Source organism: Rutidosis leptorrhynchoides, chromosome 3 (genome assembly GCF_046630445.1).
Source record: "Rutidosis leptorrhynchoides isolate AG116_Rl617_1_P2 chromosome 3, CSIRO_AGI_Rlap_v1, whole genome shotgun sequence".
Lineage (NCBI taxonomy): Eukaryota > Viridiplantae > Streptophyta > Magnoliopsida > Asterales > Asteraceae > Rutidosis > Rutidosis leptorrhynchoides.
In genome coordinates, this window is record NC_092335.1 from 85,162,796 (window position 1) to 85,185,460 (window position 22,665).

The 22,665-nt window shown below is 37.1% G+C and overlaps 1 protein-coding gene across 1 annotated transcript; it reads left to right on the top strand.

The window, feature by feature from the left end:
- Positions 1-2,101: 2,101 nt before the first annotated feature.
- Positions 2,102-7,000, top strand: LOC139900156 (WD40 repeat-containing protein HOS15-like). The gene is made up of 15 exons (XM_071882951.1): positions 2,102-2,162; positions 2,556-2,701; positions 2,783-3,023; positions 3,579-3,604; positions 4,010-4,132; positions 4,237-4,283; positions 4,439-4,586; positions 4,673-4,736; positions 4,817-4,975; positions 5,047-5,168; positions 5,452-5,526; positions 5,607-5,660; positions 5,830-5,903; positions 6,004-6,078; positions 6,781-7,000. Exons 1-15 carry the CDS (start codon positions 2,102-2,104, stop codon positions 6,998-7,000), a joined length of 1,635 nt encoding a protein of 544 aa, XP_071739052.1.
- The last annotated feature ends 15,665 nt before the right edge of the window (positions 7,001-22,665 follow it).

Below are 22,665 nucleotides of genomic sequence, written 5' to 3' on the forward strand. Positions count from 1 at the left end.
TATTTCTTGCTTAAGATTTGTGAATTTTAGTTTTTGCAGGGGTGAGTAAAAAGACAAAACGAGTGAATGTTAAATCGAAAAGTTTAAGTCTCGCATATATGTTGACAACGCCATGGATCTGAAACAACAGGTTAGCATGATATGTATCAATTTAGTGGTTGATGTAACTCTCAAAACTATAAATGGTAGTGTTTGATGTTGTCGTGTTTGCTTTTTAAAAATATATATATAGGTTGTGTTTGTTGATTAGTTGGCTATCTTATTGTTATGTACAAGATTTTTTTATCATGATGTTGTTGATGTGTAGGTTTTACATGTTTAGATTTTTAATTGGATAGTATTTGGGCAAGAATGGTGCTATTGTAGCAAAGGAAAAAAATCAGGTCATGAATTTGATTCATATAACAGTTCAGATGAGGTCAATCTGATTTTGGATTATTTTTATTTTTTTCTGTTGTATGTAGTTATTTATCATTCACTAATATATATATATATATATATATATATATATATATATATATATATATATATATATATATATATATATATATATATATATATATATATAGTGGTAGGATCAAGAGGGAAGTAATCAATCGGGGGGAAGCAAAATTTTTTTTTTTCGTTTTTTGAAAAAACTTTGTTCACGGAGATTATAGATGGGATGAAAATATAAACATTTAGTAGAGACACTTTGTGATAAATGTTTTTATTTTGGCGGAAAAACTCTTGAAGAAGTAATATATAACAATTATCGTGTTTTTCGAGCGTATGTTGAGGTTTTAGCAATTGGGGTTTAGATATTAGGGTTTATAGGGTTTAGATATTAGGGTTTAGAAATTTAGGGTTTAGGGTTTAGATTTAGGGTTTAGATTTAGGATTTAGATTGAGTTTTTTAACACGAACGGAATAAACCCAAAACACCAAACCCAAAACCCTAAACTCTAAATCGGGCTAAATTTTGCTTCACAAAGCATGAAGAAAAAAAAACGTTCATATTCTTCATGAACAATATTATCTTGAATGTTATTTTTGTCGATCGTTTTCCCGCCTAAATAATAACATTCATCACGAAGTGTCTCTTCTAAATGTTCATATTTTCGTGTGATCTTGATGCCGGAAAAAAAATTCCAAAAAAACGAAAAAAAATTGTTTGTTTCCCCCTGCTTCCCCCCGATTGGTTACTTCCCTATATATATATATATATATATATATGTGCCAAAAGTCCCATCATATTCCCATGTTGTACAAAATCTGACACACATACACGGACAAAATTTAACTAAAACTGAGTTTGGAGGTTCAGTTTTCAGCGGGTTTCGTCTTTAATGCAGAGACTCGAATCATAAGAAGTCAAAGAGTCAATACAGCTAAAACAATATTGGTGATGATTGAAAATATTAATGATGTATGTTTCAGATGTATGAGGCGTTATAATGAATATAATATGATAACATGATACTATGATTTGTGACTGTTTTGAATATCGTAATGCATATAACCCTCATCGTCTTTCAAAGAGCAACTTTAATGAACGTGCTTTCTGTCTATATCAATGTTTAGCACAATCCTTACTAAAACTTTAATGCATTGGTTGAATGAAAAACATTGTTTGTTTTATTATCAAGTATGATGTCTTATATTAATGTGGCTTCGATAATGTTGATAAGTTCGTTTTGATTTATAGTTAGTTTTATTAGGGCCCGTCGTGCAACGCACGGGCTCTTAAAGGCTAGTATAATAGTATTACATTACATTCCTTTTTATATACAAGAAGACAAGAATTCCTTTTTGTATAAGAAGACAAGATGTATTAATGAAAATAATAAATAAATAATAATACTTAATAATATAATATTAAATATTAAATAATAATAATTAAATATTAAATAATAATAATAAATCCAAACAAAGGATCTGCAAAAAAGTCTTCATGCTTTCGACATGTGTAAAAGAATATGAGAATCTCAAAATTTATTGCATATATTCTGCTATATTTTGGGCTTTCGTTTAGAACTGAAATTATAAATATATAAATGTATCCTCTCAACAAAATCTCCGATATCTTTACATAAATCTTTCACTAAATTCATCAAGAAACATGGTTAATATCAACTCCTCCGAATTGAACTACATGATCTTCCGTTACCTTCATGAATCGGGTAAAACTTATATGAGTATACACAGTAACACAAATGCACACATTTATGTTTACGATGCAATATTTTGTTCATCCATGCATACATTTAATTAACTGTTTGATTATGATTATTAACATATGCTAGGTAGTTGAAAGTGTGTTATTTCATTTAAAATCATATTATTTCTGCTATCGTTTAGTTATATAACTCGTAATTTGTACTATCTTGTCTGTTAGGTTTTGCAAACGATGTCGTTTCTGTTAATTCTAGTGTCTATATATGAAATCGGGTCGATCTAGGGTTTGTATTAAGAATATTCTAGTTATATGTATAGCAGCATTCATATAAACAATAATACTTAATAGGCATGGTGTTGAAATGTTGAATTGATGTGTTGATGGATCTTAATTTCAGGTTTTGAACATACAGCTTTTAATTTTATACATGAGTCAGGTCTGATGAAGGATTCAAGTATTGATGCAAATTCGGTTCCACCGGGAGCTCTTATCACTTTTGTGCAGAAAGGAATTCAGTATATTGAAATGGAAGCGAATTTGGACGTTGTCAGTTCGTTATTTGATTCGTTTTGTTTGTTTTGTTTTTTTATTAAACTGCTGATATTGAGCTTTTGAATTCGACAGAATGAAGATGTAGACGAAGACTTTAAATTCATTAGTCCTGTAGATCTCCTCACTAAGGATGTACATGAACTAAAAGTAGTCGTTGAAGAAAAAAAGAAACAGAAGGCTGCTGCAGAGGAACTTGAAAAACAAAGCAAGGAGAAAGAACACGATAAGGGTAAAGCGATAGTTGTTAACGATAATGAAAGTGATAGGAAGCGTAAGGTTAGCTTTAATCTTGCAGACAAGTTGATATTGGGAGGTAAGTTTTCTTCAAATTGAACAAAGCATATGTTAGATCTGAAATTATTCCATTCATTTATTAGTCCACATCTAATATAATCTATTGAAGTTGAATATAGTATGATCTCAATTTCAAAAGAGCGACATGGATGTTGTTGCCTTCGTAACCGTTGATTGATCAGAATGTGATTTATTATTAGAGGAATTCTTTACCACGTTGCGAGATTTCGTACTTATGGTCTGTCAGGTTCGACAAACATGTGTCAATCCATATTTCAGTTGATCATGTATGGAAACATGCCAAGCATCCTAAGTCTTTTTTGGGAGTCTTTGTCTTGTAGTTTTCAAATTTATTTCAACAATTAAAACGATTCTTCCAAAAATTTTGGATCTAAGTAGCAATTATAGTCATATTTGGGAGGAGGGATTTAAGTTTTGGCAAGATATTTATATTACGTGTAAAAAAATGATTTTTCTTCCCATTATCTTGAGTTTTCGCCCTTTTGATTTAATTACCGTTAAAACCAATTCAAAATGCGTTATTGGGGGGGTTTATATCTAGTATCTACTTCAGGATTGTTTTTGGGCACCATTGGTGGCGTAAGCCAAAAAGTTTCCACATAAGAAAGTAAAACAGACTTAGATTAACTCTTATCGTGCAATAATTAGGGCGTCAATTGTGATTCGAGCCTTGGATTGAGATAGAAGAGAGAAATGAACCGAAAATGATTCATAAACAATTCCACGAAACTTCTTTCCACGACAAATGGATATTCACTGTGCGTTTCTATCATCTTTCTCATTATTTATTTCGTTATTAATGTATTTACTTGTTTATTTAATTATATGCTAACATAATTGTTTAGTTCCTCTTTTATATATTAACACGATATCCTTTATAAGTTAAGTTTGTGGATTACCATGTTTACATGGTATTCATAAGCTAATATATGGATTATGTTGCTATAATCACACGAAAATATGTATTTATTACACTGAACAAAGTATATAATCCTTCGGGGGTATGTTTTAGGACCTGCACCAATTGATGTTTCTTCCCCTTCAAGACCTCGAGCTTGTGGGGTCCGTAGTTCCGATGTACTGGTCTTGGAAGGTCATACCTCTGAGGTTTGTACATCTTTTGCATTGATCGCAACATAATAACTGTTAACCGTAAGTCCTAATCCATTGTTGACTTGAATAGTAAATGTGCCTGTTTTGTCTTCTTATAGGTTAGCACTTGTGCTTGGAGTCCAGCAGGTTCACTTCTTGCATCAGGGTGAGTGTTTCATTTGTTAAGCCAAGTTATTCTTCAAACTTTCATTGTTGTAAAAAGTCTTCATATTTTATTTAATATATGATTCTAATGTTATGTATAATTAATTAATAATTAATGCTCATTACCTAAATCACACTTGTTGTGATGAGTCTTAGATCTGGAGATTCTACGGCTAGGATTTGGACCATTGCGGACAGGACTAATAGAGCTACCGCACAGCATAGGATAACGAGAGTGTGTGTATTGAACCATGCTGAAGGTAGACCAAACGAGAAAAACAAAGATGTCTCGACACTTTTTTTAGTTAAAGATTGAATTTTTTTATTTTTTTTTAGTTAAAGATTGAATTTTTTTTTTTTTTAATCATAATACTTTTCCTTTCTTTTCAGTTGGATGGAACACTTCTTGCCACCGGTTCATGCGATGGGATTGCTAGAGTATGGCAGCCAAATGGTGAGTTTTATAGCTATTATCACATTTTTTTATTAATCGTCAGGTTAATGTTTTGGTGGGGTGCATATAATTACATCCAGGTGAACTGAAGAGTACTTTCAGTAAACACAAGGGACCTATAGTTTGTATCAAGTGGAGTAACAATGGTGATTACCTTCTTACTGGAAGCTTTGATAGCACATCCATTGTATGGGATGTCAATGCAGATGAACCAAAGCAACAATTCAAATTCTATTCAGGTAGTATTTCATTTATTTACTCACGAATTTGTGTTATTGTCTAGACTAAACTGTGTGTCACAACCTGATAGGTCCTGTTCTTGATGTTGACTGGCGGACTAATGTCTCATTTGCCTCGGGTTCAGCTGATTCTAAGGTTTACGTTTGCAAGATTGGACAAAATCAACCTGTGAAAATACTATCTGGTCATAAGGTGTATTAAACTGCATGTTTTATATGGTTTCTATCTAAGTTTCGGGCTTTCATAATGTACTAAAAAAAATGCTCATGTGCTACAACACACTTGTACTTGTGTACAATATGATACAAATAAATGGGAGATAAATAGGAAACAGTGGTTATGAAGTGCCATCTAACAAAATCAAAAATTTAACTAGGTTATATGGATCTTTGATAGTCTTTCTGTTCAGGTTATAGTAACTAGCTTCATGATTTTGCAACAGTCAATTGATATTTTGAACTTTTCTCGGTTTCAGGGTGAAGTTAATTGTGTCAGATGGGACCCAACAGCTTCAATATTGGCTTCTGGTTCGGATGATAACACTGTAAAGGTTATGCTAATAATTAACCGTATCATTTTTTTGACTGGCAAAGCATATAGATGTGTTGTATTGAATTAGTACTTGTTTAGATTTGGAGGTCAAAGAAGGAAAAACATGTTCATGATTTTACAGATCATACTAAGGTGAGTTATTTTATTTCATTGACTTGGCAGAAAAACTGTTGGTTTTAAAATAATTATAATTAATATCATAAATAATATAAATATATATGCCACCAAATAAACTAGTTCATACATCTTGCTCTGGCACATGTTTAACTAGAATCTATAAATTCATATGAATTATTTGCAGGAAATATACACAATCAGATGGAGTCCAACGGGACCTGCAACAGCGAATCCGAATAAGCAGTTATTGTTGGCAAGGTATCGTCTTCAATCTTCATCTCACAGTTTATTTCTTATCCATACCGTTTGAATACCTATTTTTTTTTTTTTTTTTTTTTTTTTTTTTTTTTTTTTTCAGTGCATCATATGATGCTACTGTGAAGCTATGGGATGTAAACTCTGGAAAGCTTCTCAGCAGCTTGAATGGCCACAGGTATGCAACTTCGCTATATTATTTCCTCGCCATACGTGAATCATAAGTGATACCACTACAAGAGACATCGCCAAATCCGGGCGTTCGTCCGGAAAAAAAAAAAAAAACAAAGTGTCGTCCCGAAAAACTTTTTGGGACGGAGCATTCCAGACGACATATTGGGGACAACATGTCTTCCGGAAAGCTCTTTCGAGACGACAATCGTCTGGAAAAGTCAAAAAATGTCGTCCCAAAAAGTGATGTTTCTAGTAGTGTACTCTATTGAACTTATTACCTGGTGGTTTCAAATTGGGTACAGTTAAAAAGGTGTTTCATATTATTTGTGGAGATAAATAAAAGAAATACCCATTCACATTCTGCTAAGCGATCATCAACAAATAATGTCAAAGCTTATTTTCCTAAAAATTTATTACCTTAAAGCAAATATATAATAAAATATATAAATAGAAAGTGATTTGATATATTAATTTGAGAATTATACATCTGATTTGATACTTAAATCGAAACAATCAAAGGGAAGGAAGTGATAAAGAGGAAATAGTTTAAATGAGAAAGACAAAAAGGTAACTAGGCGACCGGAGGGAGAAGGAGGAATCTTATGAAACAACCGATATCTAATTACCGAGTATACGCTAGTTGTGTACTGATTACCACTAATTAACAATATACTAATCTTAATTGTGTGATTTTACTGAACATCAGGGAGGCTGTTTTTGCTCTGTCATTCAGTCCGAATGGTGAATATGTGGCAACTGGTTCTCTGGATAGGTACATGCATGTTTGGTCACTAAAAGATGACAAGATTATCAAAACATATTCTAGCAATGGGAGTATATTTGATATCAGCTGGGACAAGAAAGGTGACAAGATCGCTGCGTGTACTAGCAACAAAAGAGTTTGCGTTTTGGACTTTCGTATGTAACATTTCTTTGCAGCCTTAGCTCTTTCTATGGATTTAGGTATACTGCCTAGCTACATGATGTAGTAATGGTAAATGCTTAGTTGTGTCCAAATGATACAACTTAAACTGAATGAAAGCATGCAATTGTTACATTGCTTTTGTTGAATATATATATGAATACATGAATATAGACTTGAGATATAACTGCTGGAATTTGAGACTTAGAGATATAGACTTGTACATGTATGTGTTGTGCATGTGTTCTGGTTTTGTTGCTTTTACTTTAAGGTTTTATCTCTTCTTTTTTTGGTCTCAAAAGTTCATTATTTCTTGGTTTGGAGAGGTTATGGGTTCTATACATGAAATATAGGTTTAAAACCAATCAAAATTTAGGCTTATGTCTTGGTTTGTTGTTGGGTGTTACTGTTTTTTAGCAATTGCTTATTCTAATAAATAAGCCTAAATTAAATTTAGATAGTTAGAAGCAAGGTTGCAAAATTCGCTATTCGGGGATTAATCGGTCGGGACTTTGAAAGGATTAATCGGTAATTCGGGGATTAATCGGAGATTAATCGGATTGTACTGTATACATTTAAATATTAAATTTTAAAAATTATATGTGTAACTATAGAAAAAAACCATAATATAAAGAGAATTTTTAACAAAATTGTCTAAAATTGTTCTTTTTGCTTCAAAACTATAAAATTCTAGTTTAAATTCATGTTAAAATATTAACCATTTTTGAATTTGACTGACTTTGATTACCAAATTCGATTTTGATCCATCAATTGACGTTGACCGTTTAATTAAACGGATTTTTGAAAATCGGAACGGATTGCTCCTAAAAATGATTAATCGGAGATTAATCGGCGAGTAATCGGGTTTTTTACAACACTGGTTAGAAGGGTAAGGGTAATGGCATGTTCACTATTCACTTAATCATCTGTTTCTTTACTGCTCTTAATTTAGTAAGTAAAGTTGTTGTTTATTTGTCACTTACTTAATTTAAAAAATGTTACGTATGTTTTTAAGAGACGTAGAATCAGATAGCTCTCCTCATTAAAAGAGGCAAATGGAAACAGGTAACATTATCCAAGTCTTTTAGGCCAGTTGTAACGGGTACAAGAAACGCCAAGGTGGGATGATGTGGAGGGAAGAAACACCATTTTGTGAAGTATCGGTGTGTCTCTTTGAGGCGTTTCATAGACGTGTGTTGGAAAGAAACACCAAAAGAAACACCAGTTTCTTGCTTTTTATTATTTTTTATTATTTTAAAAATATTATTTATATCCCCATTTAATATTTAACCCAATTATATTTTAACACATCATCATAATACTCCTAACTAACCCCAAAAAGTAACACCACCAATACTCCACTCAACAAAGAAACACGTTCTACTCATCCAAAAAGTGCAAAAAGACAATTGACACCACAAGTGACACCGCTAACCATTACAAATGGTCTTAGTAATTTTCACTTGATATTGTTGATTTACTCCTCTTATTAGCTTATAGATAAAAAGCCCAAATCAGGGTGCATTATGATATTGGTTCATATTGATGTTGTCTTGTAAATAACTAAAAGGTATACGAATAAAATCCTCAATATTGTATAACTAGGAAGGGGAATAAATTTAATCAAAAATTGTGATGTCTGAATTTTTTTTTTAAAAAGAGTTGTATTATACATGAGATGAGATGAGATGAAATGAGATGATAAAGGTCAAATATATATTAGATCTACTCATTTAGTGGTGAATATGGGTGATATAAGTAGATGAAAATATCAGTAATGAGGGAGGTTCAATACAGAACCAAAAATGCTACAGAACTACTTAATGTGCACAAATTTACAGTTGTGCACAATAGTGCACATTAAAAAAGTTTTGTGTATGTGCACAAAAATACACTTGTGCACATTAAAAAGTTCTGTATTGAACTTTTGGTGTATAGCGGATATAGGTATGAATGTGAATTATTAGTGGATAAAGTGTGAGTGAAAATTATTAGTGATTTAGTTTTAGATCAAAACAATCTTACATATATTACATAGACGCTACTTTCAAGTTTATAGTAAGGTAAATGGGCGATTGATTACAATTAAACAAGTGGAATCAACAAATAAACATAGACTATAGGGTATTGTCAATCATAGTTTGAGTCAAACGATTACGGAGTATAACTTTTTAATTCGATCTTTTTTTTTTTTTTTTTTTTTTTTTTTTTTTTTTTTTTTTGCTAAAAAGATGTTTAATTGTAACATCTTATAATTACACATTATAGTGACTAGAATGTCATGTCATATTTATTTTTAATTACAATACTTTTAAATTCATTTTATATTTACAATGTTATGGAATATTTAACGATCTGAAAATATTTAATGGATATCTATTAACTTGCTTAATCTAATGTATATGAATATGGATTGTTATGTTAAAGAATAATTTACCTCGATACCGTTTATGGAAAGTTTACTATTTGGATCAGAGAAAGCAATCTCATCATCTCCATTTATAGCTTATCACAAGATGCAAGAAGGGACAGCAGGTTATGGAGTCAAACGGCTACAAAGTCATAAAGAAGTCAGCGCAATTCCTTTTAAATAAAGCGGTTCCAAAAGCATATTGGAGCCATGCTTCATTGAGGAATTATCTGTTGTAGTTTCCTTGTATAAATCAATACTTGTGTATTTTGTAAAAAACACTTAATCAGTTTGAAATAACTCATAATATATTCTCAGAAATAAAATACTTTAGCATCAAATTCATAATTAAAACATGGTATCAGAGCTTTGGTGTTGATCCTAGATCATAACATAACTTAGCTTCATCATTTACCATTTGTTTGAGGGCTACAATGTCTGAACAAGACAGCAGCCATGCTCAAAACTCATATTCCAGCAACAATGACTTAGCCACACAATTAAGCAATTTGTTGAAAAATAATTTGCAATCTCAATCCCATTCAAAGTTATCCGACAGTTTAAAAATCAACGTTGCTCTCAACAGCCATAATTATGCACTATGGGCAAGGGGAGGGAAGGCAAAATCCTTCTTAAACCACTTAAGCAAAGATCCACCAGCAACAGAGGACGATGAGTATGACCAGTGGGAACGAGACGATTTGATCGTCTTTTCATGGCTCATACAAAACATCGAACCAAACCTGGCCAGCTATTTAACCGAATTTCCCACAACTAAATCACTGTGGGAAGCTTTGGCAATTACCTACAGTGGTGGCAAAGACAAACTTCAAGTTTTTGATTTACTTGTTAAAGCTAATGAGCTGAAACAAGTAAATATGCCAATTGAAGATTTATGGATAACAATGCAAGGTATATGGGGTGAAATAGAAAGGAGAGATCCAAACCCGATGAAGTACCTGGTTGATATTCAAGCCTACAACAAGATACGAGCTGAACAAAGGCTTTTTCAATTTTTGAATGCCCTTGATAAACAACATGATCAAATCAAAAGGGAGTTACTCCGGTGCGATCCATTGCCAACGGTTGAAGAAGCTTATGCTTCTGTGAGAAAAGAAAAAGCACATCAACAGATCTTAAATGGAGGAAATCAAGCTCAAAATCAAGGAATTGGAACGGGACTTGTTACCTCAGATGGTGTCGGCTTGAGTGCAAAGGACAACCAAAACCGTCGGGGACCACCACCGAACACCCAATATAAGCCATCGTTTTCAAAGATCGATAAATCGAAGCTTAAGTGCACAGAATGTGGGAAAACGAGGCACACGAAAGATCAGTGTTTCAAGCTCAAGGGTTATCCTGAGTGGTGGACCAAACCGAGAAAGGCAGCAGCAACAACGGCTGAACCACCAACAACCACCACCGAAACCAATCTAGGGTTTGGAGCAATTGCCGTTGACAAAACTGAACAAGGTAAACTATCCAGAACCTTTTCTTCTTTATTTAAAAATCATAGCTTGAATGATATAAGAAATAGAGATCTGGAACATAGTCACGAGAATAAATTGGGAGAGATGAAGCATGTTCACGAGGCATTAGGGAAGAGAAATCACGGTAACCTAGGCAACAATTACCTAGGTAACTCTGTTAACGGCTCAAATTAGTAAACGGAATCAGGAATGTAACAGGCCTAAAACTTTAAGTAAAATAGGTAGTTGGCTTATCAGTTCTAGTGGGCTTAGTAGGAATAAAATAAATAATTCTTACATTGGGCCTAATAAAAGCTTGAACTTAGATTTTTCTGCTGGGCCAAGTAGGAAAATGAGTGGGCCAATTTCTTCTGCTAGGCCAAATAGAAATCTTATTGGGCCTAATCCCTTGAATAAAATTAAACAAAAGAAACCTCGAACGAAAACTAGGCCCGAACCTATCATTCCATGTTATAATAGTTATTCTGTTTTAACAAAAATTCAAAATGATGAGGTGTCCCAATCCGAAGCAAATATAGTCTCAAAATTTTTTAAGACCGATTCATGGATACTTGATTGTGGGGCTACGGATGATCAAGCATAGAATAATCGGGTCGGGTTCGGTCCATGCTTGACATCATTGAAAGGGGATTTAAGGGTCAATTGAGTTTAACTCTCCGGTCTAGAGTACCGTGAATAACCCCTTGCGAGATGAGGATCTCAGCAGGCGTGGTTAAACGTAGACCCACTATCGGCGGGTAGTTCGGTCAGTGATGGCTCTCGTCGAGAATAGGGTTTATGTTCAAGGATCGTTACCCATATGTCTAGAATGTCTAGTGAAATGCTATGAGTCCGGTAGCACGGGTAAGAGAGGCGCTATGTAGATAGCACGACCGGTTCGTACGTAGATACTAAAAATAGTATGTGTGTAACTTCTTCAAAAACCAACCCTTTGCCTTGTGATTCGAGTCCGTTATTTATAGCTATAGTGTTGTTTCCTTATTGGAGCCACATGTTCCATATTGCTTTCTTGTCTGCACTACCCGATCGTTCAGTGGAGGGGACCAGGGAACAATACTATTACTTTTTTGCTAGCTGCCAGCCCTTGTACAGAGATCGTGGTAAGTACAGGACACGCCATCTTTATGCAGCGCGCAATTACCAACCTAGCACACCCTAACGCATATTTACTTATGCCAGAAGTGCTATAGAGCGAAAGATATGTACATGGTGCAAGTGTGATGCGCAGCACGAGCTAATCGGGTATGCGTATCATTAAGTCCCCCCCAGTTCGATATTATGCGCAAGTATTGCGCATGGTGTCGAACTCAACTGCTATTAATTCCATAACAGGTGTGACGTGATAGCCATCACATCACCTGTCATGTTGCATTAAATTCTTTCTCCTTTGCTTATGCTCTGACACGTGTACGGTCAAGATCCATTATGACTGTCTCCTCCCCTTCTATAAATAGAACTTTCTTCATTCATTTTCCACTTTTCTTGCTTTTCACTTTCTGACATGGCTTATCGTGACGATTTTTCCAATGTTGGCTCTATTCCTTCATCCATCTCCGCCGAATACGTAGCGCATATCTCAAAGCGCTATCTCCCATGAGATCTCCGTCGCCCGTCATTCCTGGTCGTTTAGACCGGGCCAACCGTGCTCCTAGCGGAAAAGTGGCCGTATATAGTGTAGTTTTTGAGCGGGGAAATATGCGCATTCCGCCCACGAATTTCATCTTGCGCGTGCTTTCTCATTTTAACATTGACATGGGTCAGCTGGATCCCGATAGCGCCTGCCGCCTTGTTGTTTTTCAGATGTGGTGTAGGGCGCACGATTTTATTTCTACGGTGAATTTGTTCAAGAACATATTTTCTTTTGAACGGCTTGATACAGGTTGTTCTCTCTCCGCGACAATGTCTGCTTTAATGGTGAACCATCGGAGGAGAATCCACTGGACTGGAAAGAGCGTTACTTCTTCGTGGATGGTACCTTTATTCCTCTAGAGTTCTCAAATGTGAGTGCTTGAAAATATGGTTTTGACGGGAGCTTGAATACGGCGCCACCTTTAAGTTCAAGCGAAAGGACAATGTTGGACAAATGCGTAGGTCGCGCGCTTCCGTTACGTGCGTATAGTAACAGCGTGCTGTACGCTGGTGGGATATCCAAGCATTGGACGGATCCCAACTACTATCCTCACTTCAGTCGCCACTTGCAAGGTACATAGAACTTTTTTACTTTCTTCTCTTCTACTCCTTCCTTAACGTTTCTACTCTTTGTTGACATGAATTCCCTTCTCCGAGTACCTCGAGTTCATTTCTTCTACTTCTGTAGTGGTGGATTGTATGCCTTTAGGGAAAGGTTTTTCGACTAAGCGCCCGCGTCACCGCAGCTTCTGCTTCTGGCTCTTCATGCCGGAAGAAGAAGAAGAAGATTGCGGCGCAATATGCTGACTTGCCCAAGCGATGCCTTCGTGGGAAACTTGTTCCGCCACATCGTGACGCACCTGCTCCGAAGAAGCACAAAAGATCCGCTGCTTCTTCCTCATTAAAGCGCGCTAGTACTAGTATGTTTCGCGTCTCCTTTGTTACTTACTTTGCTTGCACGTCAGCACTACTTACTATTATTATTCCTACACAGATGATGTTCGCGATAGTAGCGCAAAAAGGGGCGCGAATAGACCTCATCCATCCCCCATTCAGATCGATAGTGATTCCTCTGTTGAAAAGCAGCGCCCAAACTCAGCGGGCTTTTCTAAGGGTAAGAACGTCTAAAGCCCCGGGCCGAGCAATGAGTATTCTGGAGATGAATTCTCCATAATGAGGGACACCATAATGCACTTTTGTGGCAAGCTTGACAATGCACAGCAAGCCAATAAAAAGATTCAGGCACAACTAGATTGTGCTAACCGCCAGAATAGTGTGTAGCGACCCGACCAAATCATGTTTGACGGCGCCGTCTACGTAGGTCCCATTACATGGTCATAAGTCTTTAAGAAAAAGTTTGACCGAAAATATGTCGCATTCATTTCATAAGTGTGGATGTTTCAAAGTTTACAAAAGTAGTTTCCATAACTAGTACATAACGATGTTTAAAGTACAAATGAAACACGTGCGACACAGTTTAAAGTAGTCAAAAGACGCTCCACATATGCAAGTATACTCGACATCCAAAGCAAGTATCAAAAAGAATGAGCGGAAGCATGTATCACCTAATGTTCAAGGACCTGAGAAAAACATAGAAATCTGTCAACGAAAACGTTGGTGAAATCATAGGTTTAAGTAAGTAAGTGAGTAAAAGTAAGTCGAACCACAAGATTTGCATCATTGATAAATAGTAATACATTCTAAAAGTTAATATTCACGAGCACCCAATTATCAAGGCTTAACATTTCCTTCAATAGTACCCCATCACAATAGTGTTAGAACATACACTGTTTCCCGAAAATATATTTCATCCGAATAACGGTAGCGAACCGTCCGAATGAGGGTTTGTCAAACCCATATGGCCATACAACATAAGTTCACGCCTACACTTACACCTTGCAAGTGTAACTAATGATAATCTAATTGAGGATTTTGTTCTAAACTCGTATGTAGAATGTTTGTTTTCCTGTACTTGTGTTCACTTAGTTAAAAAGAAACGTTTATGTTTTCTCATCCCAAATGTAAGTTCAAACGAGTAAAAGTGGAACTATGATCTCACCTTGGGCGCAAGAGTAAATAAGTACTTCGACAAGTGACGTGTGCAAAGAACAATGCTAGTCTTGACCTAAACAAATAGGTTGTATCAATAACGATAGTCATGATTGGTCAAAGATGTTCAATTAGTCCTATGGCTCGTTACGACTCGATTATGTAGCATGTGAATTAATTTGTCAAGTTTCATGCAAGATACAAGTATAGAAACAAGTTAGAATGGTTGCATAAACATTTGGTTAAGTTTTACAAAAAGTCAAACTTCGGTCGGGTTAAAGTCAACGAAAAAGTCAACATGTTCGGGTCGGGTCCCGAACTATTTTTCTGAAGTTTTTATTCATATATAAGTATGTTAGAACAAGTCTCATGTGAATCGGAGGTCCATAGCGTGCCAAACATTTTCCATATTTTGACCATGGAGGTCAAAACCTGGACACGTTATATGTCGCGCCGCGACCCAAGGCTGCTGCGCCGCGGCATATAACGGGTGCTGGTACCTGGTCAGTCTCAAATGTTCAAGTCTTTTTCCGAACTTCGAACAAACACAAAACACAAACCGTAAACACTTATGACTCGCACCTTATGTCGTTGGAAAGCTCTTTTGACAAGGAAGACAACTAAGCACATTTCACCAACCGAAAACATTAATTGCAATAACTGACTTTTCAAATCGAATGATCAATCAATGCACACATTTAATACTCAAATTTGATAAGTGCACATTTATGATTTGGGCATTTAGTGCATACATATAACACGCCGTTTTGTAGGTAATCGAGAATACAATACAACTAACTACTTACTAACAATAATTCATGGCATTCAATGCATCAAATATTTATTTCAAGCTTATCAAACCCTAACCCAAATTCACCAAAATCACTAATCAAGTTTATGGAGTTTTCTCAAGCAACCTACACATCAAATTGAAGCTAGTGATACTAGGAACACATTTAATACATGCATTTATAACATTTAACATCATTCAAACTACCAAATCACCAAATCAAACACACCAAAGTTTATGTTCATGCTAGTTACTTCAAATAACAAAATCGAACATATAAATCATATATTCATGTTAGACTTGAGCCATAGACACTAATTAACAACTTTATAAGTTAAAAACATCAAGAACACAAAATCTAGTGATTTTAGAAAGTTACCCAAATGTAATGAAATCGGTATGGAATCGAAGAGGAAGTTGCAAGGATTCTAAATATGTAATTTGTTTTGGTTGAAGCTTGATCGATTTGTTTTAGATGATGAATTCTTGTTTGAAGGTTTGAGAGAAACTTTGAAAGTAATTAGAGAAAATGGAAAAGAAATGGAAAAGAAATGGGGAGGTGGGTTTGACTAGTCAAAAGCTAGTCACCTCTTTGGCATTTTGGCAAAACTAGTCCCTCGAGTTCGGTTTGCGGGTGCGTAAAATTACCTAAACAAGATAATTTAAAACGCGTAATAACGGGAGATGTTATAAACATATAACGGAGTTTAAAATTGTATAACAGAAAAAGGCAGGATGTTACATTACCTACTCCTTAAAAGAAATTCCTTCCCGAAATTTAAGTAGGCGTAGTAGTCGTTATTACTTCCTCGGAATCTTGCGTTTCCGGAACCGGGAACAAGTGAGGGTATTTCTTTTGCATTTGATCTTGCCTTTCCCAAGTAAACTCGGGTCCCCTTTTGGCGTTCCAATAGACTTTAACAATCGGAATTCAGCTTTGTTTTAATGTCTTGATGGAGGTGTCCACAATTTCAACCGGTTCCTCCACAAAATGAAGTTTGTCATCAATAGTGAGTTCCTCGAGATGGATGATGATATCGGGTTCGGCAAGACACTTTTTCAAGTTAGATACATGGAAGGTAGGATAAACGGAGTTCAATTGAGGCGGAAGATCTAAACGATATGCAACGATTCCAATACGCTCCAAGATTTCGAAAGGACCAATATACCGCGGATTTAGCTTCCCGCGTTTCCCAAAACGGATTACACCTTTCCAAGGTGCGACTTTTAACATTACGCGGTCACCGACTTGAAATTCGAGGTTGTTGCGTCTTTTGTCGGTATAGCTCTTTTGACGACTTCGGGCCGTCCTAAGCCTATCTCGGATTTGAACGATTTTCTCGGTGGTTTCGTGAATGAGTTCGGGCCCGGTGATTTGCACATCGCCTACCTCGGCCTAACAAAGAGGTGAACGACATTTTTGGCCATATAACGCTTAAAAAGGTGCGGCTTTAATACTCGCGTGATAACTATTGTTGTAAGAGAACTCGGCGAGAGGTAAGTGCTTGTCCCAAGCTTTTCCAAAATCAACCATGCAAGCTCGTAACATGTCCTCCAAGGTTTGAATTGTGCGTTCGCTTTGTCCATCGGTTTGAGGATGATATGCGGTGCTCATGTATAAACGCGTTCCCAACGCTTCTTGCAAGGTACGCCAAAATCTAGAAACAAAACGGCCATCTCGGTCGGAGATAATCGATAAAGGTACACCGTGTCGGGCTACGATCTCCTTGATGTAAAGTTGTGCAAGTTTCTCCATTTTGTCCGTTTCTTTCATGGCAAAGAATTGTGCGGATTTGGTGAGACGGTCAACAATGACCCAAATGGTATCATAACCGCCCGACGTTTTTGGTAGCTTGGTGATAAAATCCATCGTTATCCTTTCCCACTTCCATTGCGGGATTTCGGGTTGTTGAAGCAACCCGAACGGTCTTTGGTGTTCGGCTTTGACTTTAGAGCGAGTTAAACACTTGGCAACGTAAGTAGCAACGTCCTTCTTAATGTTCGGCTACCAATATTGTTCTTTAAGGTCGTGGTACATCTTATTGGCACCGGGATGAATCGAGTATCGTGATTTGTGGGCTTCATCTAAGATGAGGTTTCGTAAAGCGCCATACCTAGGCATCCAAATCCTTCCGGCGAAATATAGGAGTCCGGTCTCCCTAATTTCGAATCGGGAGATGAGAATGTTCAAGAGCTTGTGTGAAATGTTTTCCTCCTTGAGAGCCTCATCTTGGGCTACCCGAATTTGGCTATTAAGGTTGGTGTAGATGGTGATGTTTAAGGCGCGGACACGAAGAGGTACCGCTCTTTCTTTTCTACTTAAGGCATCGGCTACTACATTTGCCTTTCCGGGATGATAACGAAGCTCGCAATCATAATCGTTTAAGGTTTCAATCCACCGTCGTTGTCTCATGTTTAGTTGCTTTTGATCGAAGACGTGTTGGAGACTTTTGTGATCGGTAAAGATAGTACTCTTGGTTCCATAAAGATAGTGTCTCCACATTTTAAGTGCAAAGACAACGGCTCCGAGTTCGAGATCATGAGTCGTGTAGTTTCGTTCATGAATTTTGAGTTGTCGAGAAGCATATGAAATGACTTTCGTTCGCTGTATCAACACACACCCAAAACCATGCTTCGAGGAGTCGCAATACACAACAAAATCATCGTTGCCTTCGGGAAGTGACAAGATAGGAGCGGTGGTTAGCTTCATTTTCAAGATTTGAAATGCGGATTCTTGTTCGGTTGTCCAAACGAATTTCCTTCCCTTATGAGTTAACGCGGTTAGAGGACGAGCGACCAAGGAGAAATCTTTGATGAATCTACGATAGTATCCGGCGAGACCCAAGAATTGATGAATGTGAGTAGGAGTAGTAGGAGTCTCCCATTTACTAATGGCTTCGATTTTTGATGGATCGACTTTAATACCTTGATCACTTACAACATGACCAAGAAATTGAACTTCCTTCAACCAAAATTCACACTTGGAGAATTTGGCATAGAGTCGTTCTTGTCTTAAAAGTTCAAGCACAAGTCGAAGGTGTTCCTCGTGTTCTTCTTCGCTTTTAGAATAAACCAAAATATCATCGATGAACACGATAACGAATTTGTCAAGATACGGTTTGCACACACGGTTCATAAGATCCATGAACACCGCCGGTGCGTTAGTGAGACCAAATGGCATTACAAGAAATTCATAACTACCATAACGAGTCCGGAAAGCGGTTTTGGAGACATCTTCCCCCTTAACCCTTAATTGATGATAACCCGAACGGAGATCGATTTTTGAATATACACAAGACCCTTGTAGTTGATCAAAGACGTGATCGATGCGAGGAAGAGGATATCGGTTCTTAACCGTCAATTTGTTTAGTTCATGATAATCAATGCACATTCGTAGGGATCCGTCTTTCTTTTTAAGAAACAAAATCGGAGCGCCCCAAGGTGAATGGCTAGGTTGGATAAAACCACGATCAAGTAGTTCTTGGATTTGACTTTGCAATTCTTGCATTTCGGATGGAGCCAGTCTATATGGTGCACGTGCTACGGGTGCGGCTCCCAGAATAAGATCGATTTGGAATTCAACCGGTCGATGAGGTGGAAGACCCGACAATTCATCGGGAAATATATCGGAATAGTCACTAACAATTGGCACATCATCGATGTGATTCTCATCGGACTCGACTTTCTTAACTTGAGCAAGGATCGCAAAACAACTCTTACGGAGTAGTTTTCTAACTTTAATGTACAAAATGAGGTTGAGTCCGGTGCAACTCTTATCGCCATAGACGATCAAAGGTTCACCATTCTCGATAGGAATTCGGATTGCGTTAAGATCACAAAGGATGTGATATTTCGTTTTGGCTAGCCAATTCATACCGATTATTACATCGAAGCTTCCTAGTTCCATGGGTATCAAGTCAATTTCAAACTCATTACCCAAAATGTTTAACGTACACCCCCGGTAATATGTGTCAGCACTCAATAGCTTCCCGTTGGCCACTTCAATGTTATAAGTGGTATCTAGTGGGAGTAGTGGAGTGCTAAAAGAATGGATCAAAGTCTTGGATACAAAGCATTTATCGGCACCCGAATCGAATAAGCAAGTAACATAGGTGTTGTTGAGAAGAAACGTACCCGTGACTAATTCATTGTCATCTCGGGCTTCCTCGGTGTTGATGTTGAAAGCTCGGCCGCGCGTATTGGGGTTATCTTTCTTCTTCGGGCATGCGTTTCTATAATGGCCCGTTTGGCCACATTCATAACAAGTGACCGTTTTTGGAGGATTGGGCCCCTTTCGAGCGACGGGGGCGGCGCTTGTGCAATTGTTGGCCTTGTGACCAACTCCTTGGCATCGGTGAAAAATTAGTTTGCCACATTCACCCGAGTGGTGCTTGTGACATTTGTTGCAAAAAGGTTGAGTTCCGGCATAACCTTTCTTGCCGTCGTTGGTGAAGGGCTTTTTGGTGAAGGTGTTGTCGTTGTAGTTTCTTGATGGAGTGGCTTCCCATTTCCTTTTATTGCCACCTGATTTGTCCTCGGCCTTAGGAGCCGGCACTACGATTTCATCAACCGTTTCAATCAATTGGTGGGCCATGTTCAAAGCGGCTTGGTGATTAGCGGGTTTGGAGGACATCACACCTTGTTTGATGCTCTTTGGAAGACCATCCATATAGAGTTCAACCCTTTGAGATTCGGGGTTCACGAGATTAGGACACATCAAGGACAGTTCAGCGAAACGTTGGTTATAGGTCTTGTTTCCGACCGCCTTCAAAGTTCTTAGCTCTTGTTCGAGCTTCCGGGTTTCTTCGCGAGGGAAATATTCAACAATCATCTTTTCCCTTAAATCGGCCCAAGAGAGGGCATGAGCTTCATCGGTACCCACCGATTGTATATAGGTGTTCCACCATGTAAGAGCGACACCGGTGAGAGTGTGGGTGGAGTACTTGACCTTATCTTGGTCCCGACAACCGCTTATGCTAAAGACGGCCTCCGTTTGTTCGAACCATCGAGTGAGAGTAACCGGTCCCCCGGTTCCATCATAAGTGTGAGGTTTTCACCCCAAAAAAGCCTTGTAGGAGCACCCTTCGCTAGAGTTACCGGCCCCTTGGTTGTTGTTGTTATTATTGTTGTTGTTGTTGGTGGAGTGATTGGCCATAGCCGCCTCTACGGCGGTGGCTATCATTCGTTGTAGAGCTTGTTCGGGAGTCTCATGGCGTGGCACACGACGAGGAGGCATTGTTCCTTCAAAACAAAAGAATACCGTTGGTTAGTATTCTAAATAATACTAACCGTGATATGGAATAAAGATAGAGAGAAAATTATCCTTGACTCGCCTTAAATTCTTTATGTCATAATGTCGGAATATTCATATGAGTCACCGTAATATAATCCCGGAAATTATATTACCCTAATTCATATGTGCATTCAACATTACCTCATATAGTCAAGGTGGCGCGTCAATAAAATTTATCAACGTAAGATCAAGATCGAATATGAGTTAGATATGATAGAAGAGTTCGAGTATAAATGTACAAGTAGTCAAGTAATTTCTACTTCGAGTCTATATGCCGGTTGTAGTCTAGATTCACCAATGTACCCTATGACTCGGGGTTGACACCAATGAACTCTAAAAATCCCTACAACCAATGCTCTGATACCATCTGTAGCGACCCGACCAAATCATGTTTGACGGCGCCGTCTACGTAGGTCCCATTACATGGTCATAAGTCTTTAAGACAAAGTTTGACCCAAAATATGTCGCATTCATTTCATAAGTGTGGATGTTTCAAAGTTTACAAAATTAGTTTCCATAACTAGTACATAACGATGTTTAAAGTACAAATGAAACACGTGCGATATAGTTTAAAGTAGTCAAAAGACGCTCCACATATGCAAGTATACTCGACATCCAAAGCAAGTATCAAAAAGAATGAGCGGAAGCATGTATCACCTAATGTTCAAGGACCTGAGAAAAACATAGAAATCTGTCAACAAAAACGTTGGTGAAATCATAGGTTTAAGTAAGTAAGTGAGTAAAAGTAAGTCGAACCACAAGATTTGCATCATTGATAAATAGTAATACATTCTAAAAGTTAATATTCACGAGCACCCAATTATCAAGGCTTAACGTTTCCTTCAATAGTACCCCATCACAATAGTGTTAGAACATACACTGTTTCCCGAAAATATATTTCATCCGAATAACGGTAGCGAACCGTCCGAATGAGGGTTTGTCAAACCCATATGGCCATACAACATAAGTTCACGCCTACACTTACACTCTGCAAGTGTAACTAATGATAATCGAATTGAGGATTTTGTTCTAAACTCGTATGTAGAATGTTTGTTTTTCTGTACTTGTGTTCACTTAGTTAAAAAGAAACGTTTATGTTTTCTCATCCCAAATGTAAGTTCAAACGAGTAAAAGTGGGACTATGATCTCACCTTGGGCGCAAGAGTAAATAAGTACTTTGAAAAGTGACGTGTGCAAAGAACAATGCAAGTCTTGACCTAAACAAATAGGTTGTATCAATAACGATAGTCACGATTGGACAAAGATGTTCAATTAGTCCTATGACTCGTTACGACTCGATTATGTAGCATGTGAATCAATTTGCTAAGTTTCATGCAAGATACAAGTATAGAAACAAGTTAGAGTGGTTGCATAAACATTTGGTTAAGTTTGACAAAAAGTCAAACTTCGGTCGGGTCAAAGTCAACGAAAAAGTCAACATGTTCGGGTCGGGTCCCGAACTATTTTTCTGAAGTTTTTATTCATATATAAGCATGTTAGAACAAGTCTCATGTGAATCGGAGGTCCATAGCGTGCCAAACATTTTCCATATTTTGACCATGGAGGTCAAAACCTGGACACATTATATGTCGCGCCGCGACCCAAGGCTGCCGCGCCGCAGCATATAACGGGTTCTGGTACCTGGTCAGTCTCAAATGTTCAAGTCTTTTTCCGAACTTCGAACAAACACAAAACACAAACCGTAAACACTTATGACTCGCACCTTATATCGTTGGAAAGCTCTTTTGACAAGGAAGACAACTAAGCACATTTCACCAACCGAAAACATTAATTGCAATAACCGACTTTTCAAATCGAATGATCAATCAATGCACACATTTAATACTCAAATTTGATAAGTGCACATTTATGATTTGGGCATTTAATGCATACATACAACACGCCGTTTTATAGGTAATCGAGAATACAATACAACTAACTACTTACTAACAATAATTCATGGCATTCAATGCATCAAATATTTATTTCAAGCTTATCAAACCCTAAC

Coding starts and splice junctions, on each gene's coding strand:
- LOC139900156 (XM_071882951.1), top strand. CDS start 2,102: ATGGTTAATATCAACTCCTCCGAATTGAACTACATGATCTTCCGTTAC. Junction 3,024..3,578: donor AGACAAGTTGATATTGGGAG/GTAAGTTTTCTT, acceptor TATCTACTTCAG/GATTGTTTTTGGGCACCATT. Junction 3,605..4,009: donor TTTTGGGCACCATTGGTGGC/GTAAGCCAAAAA, acceptor CACTGAACAAAG/TATATAATCCTTCGGGGGTA.